The sequence below is a fragment of the Amborella trichopoda genome, chromosome 9, assembly GCF_054954075.1.
Source record: "Amborella trichopoda isolate Santa Cruz 75 chromosome 9, AtrichopodaSantaCruz75HAP2 v2.0, whole genome shotgun sequence".
Classification (NCBI taxonomy): Eukaryota; Viridiplantae; Streptophyta; class Magnoliopsida; order Amborellales; family Amborellaceae; genus Amborella; species Amborella trichopoda.
This window is the reverse complement of record NC_142344.1, coordinates 55914290-55925628: the sequence shown is the minus strand read 5'-3', so window position 1 is coordinate 55925628 and position 11339 is coordinate 55914290. Positions and strand designations below refer to the sequence as shown.

At 34.9% G+C, this 11339-nt stretch overlaps 2 protein-coding genes across 2 annotated transcripts; one reads left to right on the top strand and one right to left on the bottom strand.

Moving 5' to 3' along the window:
• Window positions 1-1992: 1992 nt before the first annotated feature.
• On the bottom strand, window positions 1993-3355 carry LOC18447756 (uncharacterized). Its single transcript, XM_006857843.2, has one exon. The coding sequence runs from the start codon at window positions 3300-3302 to the stop codon at window positions 2352-2354; it is 951 nt and encodes a 316-aa protein (XP_006857905.1). The 5' UTR covers window positions 3303-3355; the 3' UTR covers window positions 1993-2351.
• A 5388-nt stretch (window positions 3356-8743) lies between these two features.
• On the top strand, window positions 8744-10261 carry LOC18447757 (putative xyloglucan endotransglucosylase/hydrolase protein 27). The gene has a single exon (XM_006857844.4). The coding sequence runs from the start codon at window positions 9168-9170 to the stop codon at window positions 9858-9860; it is 693 nt and encodes a 230-aa protein (XP_006857906.1). The 5' UTR covers window positions 8744-9167; the 3' UTR covers window positions 9861-10261.
• Window positions 10262-11339: the final 1078 nt, after the last annotated feature.

Genomic DNA, 11339 nt, shown 5'->3' with positions numbered 1-11339 from the left:
TATTTCTATTGCTATCATATGTTGTTGTCTATATAATACGAGTTTATATATTAATCTTATTAATGGACACAAAAAGTTCTCTTCATCTTATTAATGGACACAAAGTTCTCTTCAGATAAACCTAAGGCTCTAACATAGATAAACCTAATAACATAATGTTGATCATGCCAAATTTTTTGACATCATGTAAAAATCATGACATACTTTTATTAAAGGGAAAAACAAAAACACCAATGATTCTCCCAATCTTTAGTGCTTTTTTGACAATTTTCCCTTGAAAATATATTTTTAGCGTCCAAACAACAAGATTTGATGGTCTTGTGCACTTGTTGGGCGAGAATTCCTTTTTTTTTTCTTTTTCTTTTTTTTCTTTTTTTTAAGTTCCAAGGGGTTGTTGAAACTTTTTTGTTTTTTTTTCGCTTTGCTGGTCACTCCCCAAAATTGATAGCTTAAAAGTACTCCTGCCTAGAGTTCTGCTTGGAGGAGAAAATGTATATCTTGCCCCCATAGCAGCATAACAATCTTTTCACTTCATGAAAACATAAAGTGCCACTGCCATATCTCTATGCCAAACCAGTGGTTTTCTTAGAAGTTTTGTTTTTTATGAGTCATAAGATGAACTTTGGATCAAAACTTTTATAGATTGATAACCTCGACTGCGAGGATCATGATATGAAAAATTAAATACATTTTGAAATTTAAATGTGGGAATATATTAATTCTGATAGCGAAGACCTTACATACTACAATCACGTAAAGAAGTGCCGCCCTTCGGCTCGGCAATATGGAAACTTAACTCAACTCCCGTTCCTTTACAGGGTCCTATCAGGATAGGTAGGCCCAAGATTTCCCCTCCCCCTGACCGAACACACGTAGTTCCCTACGGCTGACAAATAAGAGTTTAGGCCGTAAAAGAAAAGCACCGACCCGCACCCCAGCTGCCCCGACTGGGATTTTGCTCCTTATCTAGGTGCGCACTAAGTCAGCACTGGCTTTTTACATTATTACTTTTAAGCTTTACTTGGGTCCCTCGTATGTTGTCTATGTTAAAGATGAATGTTTGATGCTCACATGATGCAACAACTACTTTTCCTTTTCTTAAAAACCACCAGACTTTGGACAGAGGGGCAAAATTCAGAAACCTCCCTCCTACAAATTATTGCTCAAAATTATACATCGTTTGATGGAATTTTCAAAATTATATATAGAAAATTTTAAATTAAACTAAAAAAATCTGGACATTAAATAATTTATTCATTGGGTACTTTTATGTATCTCTAAATTTTCAATTTGAAATTTATGTATCTCTAAATTTCAAATATGTATCTCTAAATTTCAAATTGAAATTTTAAAGAAAATGAAGCATTAGGAGTCATAGATATTCCTGGGGTGTTTTGGCATGGAATGCATGGCTTTATATCCAGCGGAAGTTTCGACTTTCTAAAGGTCGTATCTTATAGGGTGAGTCTTGTATAGGCTTGCAACCTTAAACAATTCACATAAGGCACAACTCAAAATTTGTTATAAGATGAAATTTTGGCCTCGAATAATTTTTAGAACGGCATGAGAATCTATGTTCATTTCTAATTATAAATTTTGAATTCCCAAAAATGGTTCAAATCAAGTAGATCTATAAATGGGATAACTATGATTGAAGCTTGCCAGATCCTGGTCGGACTTGCCCATATCAAACTAGGTGACATCGGGATCGAGACCCTAGTGGGGCCCCACCCAAGTCCACCTTTATAATCATTGAAACCAAAGGGCCAAACGACACACAAAAACTAGATCTCCATTAATGGAAGCATCAAACACTTCATATCCTTTGGAAAAGAGTGTATTTTTCTTGTCTACATAAGTTGTACTTGTAACCAAGAAGTGAAATGATACGACTTTTTTCCATGTTTGGTTCCTATTAAAATATTATCTAGAAAGTATTTTCATATGGAAAAATTCTTTCATGTGGCTAAGTATGGGAATATTTTCATACCAATTGGTTTTAGTGCATCTTTTCATACTAATTGATAACTAATTGATGTAAAAATATTCCCATACTTAACCACATGAGAGAATTTTTTCACGTGAGAATATTTTCTGAAAAATATTTTCACATGACCCAAACGTGCCTAGATTAAGAGCAACTTGGAGGAAAGGAAAACTAGAAATCATTGACTGATGCAAATTTCTAGCAAATTTTATCACCCCACTACAAGGTTGAAGCTTCCTTTTTTTTATAGGCCAAGGACCATTAGGCCAGGTCCCATATGGCAATATTTTGAGGTACTTTGAAAGATGGTGTCCATAGATCCCTCTTAGAAGCTCTGGTTCATGAAGCAAGTTCTCTTTTTGTGTCAAAGGAACCTATTGACACTGAAAGAAGGAGGGATAATGACTGAAGAGGAGACTTTGCACCTCTTTCCTGCTCTTGGAGATTCACAAAAGCTTTTATTCACCTCTTCACTCTCCCCCATATTCACTAAGTTCTTCTCCCCAAACTCCTGACTGAGATCACAATCAACTGAGCTTTCACTCATGTAACCAAAGAAGTCATGCATATCAAACTTCTCATAGTCCCCGGTTCCACTGGATGAGCCCAAGCTCACCCCCATAGAATCAAGTTCAAGCTTGGGATCAGGCTCAAGCACAAGGCTATGGTCATGCTCAACATCCATAAATGAGCTTGTTGGGTCCTTAAAACAGCTAGAGTTGGGGTCTAGAGAGAGGGGCTCGGGTGCGACTCGATGAGGGACAACATAACTAGGCTCGACTACTTTCTCAATGTTACTCCTCCAGAGACTCCCCTCATGATTGCCTGAACCTTGGTTTAACCCCTTAAGCTGAAAAAGGCTAGCAAAAGTTACATGATCACTCACCCTGGTCTTTGGTGACTTGGAACTCGCCGTTCTCGCGATGAGGTTTTGCAAATTCTTGCTCAACTTTGCCTTGAGTGAATTCAGACTCAAGCTACTGCATAGTGAACCGGGCCACGAAGAAGAAAATTCATTATTGACTGAGAAGCTATCATGGATGGCACTAGAATTGGGGTTGGGTGGTGATGAAACTGTGAAGTTGGTTCGCGCGTTTTCGCCTCTCAGTGCCCGAGCTGCCTCATCATAGGCCCTTGCGGCTTCCTCAGCTGTATCAAATGTACCGAGCCATAGCCTGATGCGTTGCGAAGAGTCCTTGATCTCGGCCACCCATCTTCCCGATGGCCTTTGCCTAACCCCGATAAATCTACGCATCGAAGGCCTGTTTGTCCTGGTGGTGGTGCTGTTCTGCTCAGTGGTCTGTGATTTAGCCATTAATGGAACACAAACAAGGAGAAACTTTCTGAATTTGAACTGATCAATTGAATATGGGCATCACAATTGAACTGATCAATTGAATATGGGTATCACAATTTTATAGGGAACGTTTTCCTGTAGTAGTGAAAACGAGTGCCAATGATTGTTTAGGTTGCATAGATACAGAATAATATGCTCATATTATACGTGTACATATAAAATATTCTCTAGGTGCCAAAAATGGAAATGTAGTACATGAACAGTACAATGCCAAAAACTACCCTTTGATGAGTGATTTTCTCCCATTCTCTTGAAATGTTATAAAAAAAATTAAAAAATAAAAAATAAAAACTCTTCCCATAAGTATAAAGTAATTTAAGTGAGATTTAGGTAAAAAAATTCACTAAATTTATGTGGTTGATCCAACAGCAACACTCTGGAGTCTTGGCCAAGGTTAATGAAAAAAAGGATTAAGATTATTGGGAAATCATTATGTTTTGCATAAGCAATGGACAAATCTCACTGTAGTTTTAGGGAAATATTTTGTAAAGCTATGGCTGTGTATACATCCGCAACTCATTCTTGGCATAAAATGTCGGGCGTTGCTCCGTTATATGGTATTCATTGGGATTCAATTCAGGATTTTCCTTGGGAGATATCGGGAAGGAATTGCAATGCAATAATATCAATTCATACAAAAGAAAAAGTTATATTTTGATTCAAACGCTATACCTATGGGATAGGGATAGAGGAATAGTAAAAAACTGAAGATATCAGACACCACACTCACTATAGTACTTTTGTTTTGATCGAAAAATAAATATGCTTTTCACCGCTTAAGACTCTATTGTTCGAAAAGGGAAACCCCACATATCAATTAATCATTCCTACCTAGACGATCGTTGATGAAAAAAACGGATTTCAAGCCTTAAAATGGTTTATCTCGTGATACTCTTTTTGGACCATCTATTTCAAGTCTTTATGAAACCGTTAGATCTACAACATTTTTGGACCTTCAAATTTCACAATCAGGAGTAAAACAAGATTTGCATCACAAGTTCTTCCAGTGCGAGATCTGGTTCTCGTGGCAGCGTTTCGAGATGTGGCCTTACGGTCAAAATTTCACCAATAGTTTTATATTTTCTGCTACCACTCTGGATCAATTTGTGGGAGAGGGAGGGTAAAAACTAAGAAGTTGGGGCCAAAGAGAGGAATAATAATAGAATTTCAAAATGTTCAAATCAGTCATGATGCTGATCAAGTGAAGGAATGAAATTCCATTTGAGAAGAAGACAATAAATCAATTTGAGAAGGTGGTGATCACAAGTGGACAATTAACACGCCGCTCGAACTTGGCACTTTGTACATCAAGTATAGTTTTATAATAAGAAAGGAACAATTAGAAGGGCTGGTAATCTAGCCAACACATTATTGCCAACAAGATAAATATGCACCCGCGGGAGCACATGGTCAATTCACTCCCTCATGAAACCCTAAATAGGAGTTTTCTTAGCTCATCAAAATCAAAATTTGGTATTCATCATAACCACCGATCTCAACAAAAACATAAAGAAAAAAAGAAGAAAGGACAACAACAATAAACAAATTAAGAAAGGAAAATGGTTTGATAGAGAGGGCAGCGATACCAAACTAAGTAAACCCTCACCTTATAACTCGTCCAAAACTGCAATTCAAGTGTTGAAAAAACTTTAAATCGATCATCTCAGCTTGAAAATTATGGTTGTGTAAAAAAAGTAGGGTTTCAAATTCTAAAAATAGTGTATATTACAACAAATCATCTAGACCATCCATTTCGCCTTTAAAATAAGTGTTTACATATCCACAAAATCTATTCCATTAATTATCAATGATTGAAATTAATTTTAGAACCATCATAAAAATTTTCGATGCCGAAAGTACTTTCCAGATGAAAATTTGAGGTGAGGCTTTTTTTGTTTTCATAAAGCTTAGGCCCTATAGAAATTTCATCCATCAAGCAAAGAGAGAGAGGAACCTAACGGTGCCTTGCAAAGTACCATTTTGAGAGAATAATGACTGTCCAATTAAATCTGAGTGTTTAATGACTTAAAAATCTAATTTATATTATGAAATTACTTATATGTTGGATGGCATATCTAAAGTAGACCTTAAAATTTTAGATTGAGTAAACCCTCCTAAACTGCTCTTCTGAAGACCAAGTGTACAATATGCTCCTACTACGGTGCAGCATTATGCTCAGCACTGTTTTAGAGAACGCCAAAGTACACAAAACATCAATTTAGTGGAATTATTAAATTTTCTGGGTCTATTTACTAAAAATGTTGCCAAGGATGACCCTAAAATAATATATATATATATATATATATATATATATATATATATATATATATATTATGAAATAATAAAGATTAGTGTGGAGGCTAACCCTTGGCCTGTTGTAGTTAAAGTGGGCACGGTTGCTTCCTAGCATGATTCCTAGGTTCCGTACCGTGTCTTTTGCGTTATTGATGAGCTTTCAAGCTTTTCATGCAATGGTAAAAATATATTAAAATATCATTGCACTAATTATGAGATAACCCACAATTTTGTATTTGCTTTTTAAGCTTAATTGGGACACAACCTTATGGATAATTTACAACAATGTTATGCTCATACATATTCTTAAGGTAGTTTGGGTTGTTTCGGACAAATTTGAAAGGTTCAGACCCATCATCTCCGTCATTTAAAAATAGTTGTTTAGGTCTAAGAAGGGTGAGGACTTTAAACTTTCTTTTAACCCATAAAAAAAACGGATAAAAGTGGTGGATTGTGTTAGATAGGCAGCCAACGTAAAATTTTGTCAAAAATTTCTATGAATCTTGAAGTATACCAGGATTCGTGTAGCCGATCCCAAATAATTGAGAAAAGGCTATGATGATGATGATGATTTAAACGTATGTTTCTACCACTCAGTAGACATCGGGGTTTTAAAATATAGATTAGATCGCCTAATCCAGGTCAGGAATTGGTAGGACTGGTCTGATTCCCACCATGTATAGGGAATTGGCCGGTTCCTAGTAGGAATTGGCCGGCTTTCAAACACTAGGCATTGGCCGGTTTTAAAGTATGCATCACATCACCTAATCTAGATCGAGAATTGGTAGGACTAGTATGATTCCCACTATGTATAGAGAATTGGCCGGTTTTCAACCATATTGGCTAGTTTTGTCAGGGAACCAGCCGACCTTACTCAGCTTTTTTTTAAAAAAAAAAAAAAAAAATTTGTTTTCTAATTTTTATTGGTGATTCACTAAGATAGATCGCTGGTCCAGCCTGATTTTATCTATGAGCGATCAAGGTCATTGATCTGTTTTTTAAAACATTAGTTGAAACCTAAGGTTGATTATGCTTTACCTATCTGTCTCTCTCTTTTAGTCAAGAACGTATAGAGTACTTTTGTTAGAGCACATTTCATACTTATACTTTATTAGATCATCATCACCAACACCATCATATTCTGTTAGAAAAAAAAAGCCTAATTAGGAGGACTTTTTCATAATTTTGAGATCCACTTTAAAACGAGTATATTTTCATATATATATATATATATATAAAATCAAAATTAGAGTTCCTATTTAACCCTAGGGCGTTATTTTTCAAGGAGTACTTATGTAATTTTAGTTTATTTTTCTTTTTATTTTTAGGGTGGTCAGGTTACATATCTAAAAATTTGAATACTGTAGAGTACTCCCGTAAATACTTGCTTGCCGTTTTATTTCAAGAGACTCTCTCTCTCTAAAGTGTGGCGTTTTCTCTCTTGGTTCTTGCAGTGTAACTCTCTATCTCAAATATATCTCTCTTTCCTTTTTGAGAATCAGTAACAATTTTATTACCTCATCCTTTACAAATTGCAGTGTAACTCTCTATCTCAAATACATCCTTTCTGAATTTATTCTCCCAAAGGTTTTCACCTATAATATAATTTAGGTTAGAATCTCCATTGTTTGATCTTGATGGGACAGTGGAGAATGTAATTCGTATTTTAATTGAATCAACTTGAAATTTAAACGCATCGGATAAAAATAACAAAAAAGTATTTTGGATAAAATAAATAGACAAAAATATCCAATCAAATTTAGGGTTAGTTTGGTTAGTTTATTTTATATAAAATATTTTTGTGTTACTTGTATTAGATACGCATTGTTTAAAACTATACACGCTTACAATTTTAAGTCGTCCAGATTGTTAAAAAAAAAAAATTTATCCAACCTTTGATCAATGTTGGATGGTGGAGAGTTAAGTCTATTATTGAAAAGATTACATCTCCAAAATTTGAATGATACTATGAAAAAAAAAAAGGCAAGCAATTTACTTACGGGATTGTATACAATGAGACCATTTACCTTTGATACAAGATGTCACAATTACTTACAATCATTCGATGATAAATATGATAACATGAGCGTATCATAAAATTCCAGAAAATTTCTTTTGAAGCTTGAGCTTAGTCAATGGAATAAATGCTGCTATCTAATTTTACATTTAATAGTGAATATTAATTGTGACCAACTTGTACTAAAGATAAATAATCTTATTATATATTTTTCCTTTACTTATCCCAAAAGGACTTTTGGTTGATTCAATTCCAAATTTACTTGGTTGCTCCTTTTAATTTTTAAGATCAACATTTTACATGTCTGACATCTAGATCACCACAAATATGAATCTTAAAAATAAGATAGATGTTGGTTTTAACATAGCCTATTTATATATTATTTATTATTTTTAATTTTTTAAGAGAGTATTATATTTTTATTTTATGGAGCTTAAAATTAAAGGATCGAAGGCATAAATACAGATCCACAGTGATTTGGGATGCTCCTAAATCTCTCAAGAACCGAGGCAAACGAATGAATCGGCCGACAAACCAAATATTTTTTTCTAAAATAAACGACAAAAAAAAAATTGTCTTGAAAAGATAATCATGTAAATCTTTAGAGAAAATGTGGTAAATATTTATTCCTATTTCAAGATAGGACACACATGAGAGCCAAACCCTAGTTTTTGTTTGTCCCATTGCACATGTGGTGGTGCTTGTATTTTGCTTTCCCCTATTTTTGTGTGTGTTTTTTGCTTGTATAGTTGGGCCATGTTCGGCTAGTTCTTGTGCAGATTAGATTTCAACCACTTTGGAAAGGGCACGGCACTGTCTCTTGTTTTTTTTTTTTTTTTTAAGTATTTATTCGAGGAGAGGGTATTGTCCCTTGGTGTTTTGGAAAATACTGGAGTCGGTACAAACAGGAATGACACGTGGAATTTTGTGGCTAGTGGCCAATTTTTTAAGGATCGGCCATTTTAGTGTTGAGAAAGGAGTTGAGTTAGGGTTGTGGCGGTATAATCACTTGTGGTTTTTTTTATTTTAATAAATAATTATAATAAAAAAATTTATAACTACGATCTAAAAATTACAATGATTTTTATTTTTTTATTTTTTTCAGATTATTTTATTATCAATGTTAAAAAAAAAAAAAAATTGATTTTGAATTTATAAAGGTTAAGATCTTAAAATTCACAAAATAAATGATTTAGTTTTATTTTTGAAGAGGACTCATTTTGACCATATATAATGTTCAAATTGAATTTTTTTTTTTTTTTTAAAGATTGATTATTGAGATAAAAAGAATGTACGTGTCAAATTTGAAATCATACAAATACCATAAACATAATTTTCAAAATTTGGATGATAGGCTTTTTAAGGGTTGTAGCATGGTATTACTATACAACTAATCATTGCTGTTTAAGTAAATAATTAAATTAGGGTCTTTTAGAAACCTCTCTCTCCAAAGACCAAATCAAGCACTTGTATCCTTCCAACCGTTTCCCTCGCTAAAAATCTCCACGCCAATGGCCGACACCCCCACCCACACTGAACCTCTTTCTCTCACTACCCCAACTGCACTCATCAATCAAACAAAACTCCTCGATGAAATTGCAGTCGATTACTGCTCTGATGTGTGCACCCACCACACAGATTCAAACCAAATCCACATCACATTTGATCACAGGGGTGGAGCCAGATGGAGGAGCAAAGGCAGATTCAGATATGGCACTTTTAGCTCTCACATCAAATGCCCAGATGGGAACACAAGTGGCCTGAACTTCAACATCTATCTCTCTTCCCTTGAGGGTGATAAATCACAGGATGAGATAGATTTTGAGTTTTTGGGGAAGGACAAGAGGATTGTGCAGACCAATTTCTATGTTGATGGGGTGGGTGGTAGAGAGAGGATTCATGATATAGGGTTTGATTGCTCAGATGGGTTTCATGAGTATAAGATTAAATGGGGTCCTGATGAGTTAGAGTGGGTGATCGATGGAGTGGTGGTGAGGAGAGAGGAGAGAGAAAAGAGTGACGGGTTCCCTCAAAAACCCATGTTTTTGTATGCATCTGTTTGGGATGCAAGTTACATTGATGAAGCAAGGTGGACTGGGGCTTACATTGGGTGTGATGCTCCTTATTTGTGTGTGTACAGGGATGTCAAGGTCCCCATGGTTGAAGAGGGGGAGGAGAGAGAAGAATGTGGACCTGGTTCTTGAATGGCCTGTGGGGTTCCCCATTTTGATTATCTTTTGCTTGGAGAAGATTAAGGATCTGGTTTGGAACTTTGGATCCTTGGTTGGTGAGCTCTCTCTCGCGCTCTCTCTCTCTCTCTCTCTCTCTCTCTCTCTCTCTCTCTCTCTGTTTGGACCCTTAGTTGGTCAGCTCTCTCTTTCTCTCTATTGTATGTGGGGCTTCACATAGTGAAATCTTTTACAAGGGAGAAAGCAGGTTCTCTCTCTCTCTCTCTCTCTCTCTCTCTGGGCTGTGGTGCTTGATTGTTGTTGATTTATTGAGTGTTGTCTCTAGATTTGGTTGGTTTTCTTTAGGATTTAATTATGATGTAAGTTGGTGTGCTTCAGACTTGTTTCAATAAGAGTTTGAGCAGTTGCATGTGTTCTTTTGGTGCCATTGTGATGCCCTTCACTTACTTATTGATTTTATGTTGTTGCAATATGGTATTGCTAATTTGTTGAAAGGAAAGACCTCGTAGAAGCTGTCAATCTTGTACTACAGAAGTGAGGTGCACCTTAAAAAAAAAAAATGGAAAATATTGTTTCGATGCTGGAAAATACTCTTTGATCATCTCTACTGATATAAAAAAAGTCGTAGGCAATGATTTACTTTTGGTACAAAGATATTACAATTACTTATTATAACTTTTCGATGTGAAATCTGATAGCTTGTTTTTGTCATAAAGTTCAAGAAAAATTATTTTGAACATTGAGCTCGGTCAATTCAATAAATAAAGCCACCCAATTTCACATACAACGGTCAAAATTAAAAGTGACAACCTTGTAGAAAAAGTAAATAGTGTTATTATATAATTTTCCATATGGATAGTGCATTATGCAATACATTACCTAGAATTCTCGATCATCAAATTTTAAGATTTTCAAGTGTTTACATATCCTTTTTTATGTAAGTTATACTTAGAGCTTTAAATTTCATAATTAGTAGTGGCTCCCACCATCATTATGCAATACATTACCTAGAACTCTCGATCATCAAATTTTAAGATTTTCAAGTGTTTACATATCCTTTTTTATGTAAGTTATACTTAGAGCTTTAAATTTCATAATTAGTAGTGGCTCCCACCATCCCAAGAGTTTCTGCCCTTACGAAGTGCATCTTCTTGTAGGGGTTTAGAAGTTCACCTTACTTTGTTTGTTTAAGGTGGGAAATCACATCTTTTGCTAAATCTTTAAATGGTTGTTTTAGATTATAACGGCATTCTTAGAAATTTTTTTTTTTTTTAAGTGGATTGTTTTATTTTTTTGCTTGATTTTTATTGTAAACAATGTTATATCCCATTGGTTAAGCTTTGAAGCACCGGCTAAAGAAGCAGTGTTCGAAAAACAAGGAATCGGGTGCCGAATTGGTGAAAAAAAAGAAAAGAAAATAATTTAGTGAAAAAAGACAAAATCACCTGAGATGTGAGAATGAACCTTGTGTCTACTATAATTACTATAATTCGG

Bases quoted from the DNA above. Each gene is read 5' to 3' on its own strand.
- LOC18447756 (XM_006857843.2), bottom strand. From the start codon at position 3,302: ATGGCTAAATCACAGACCACTGAGCAGAACAGCACCACCACCAGGACA.
- LOC18447757 (XM_006857844.4), top strand. From the start codon at position 9,168: ATGGCCGACACCCCCACCCACACTGAACCTCTTTCTCTCACTACCCCA.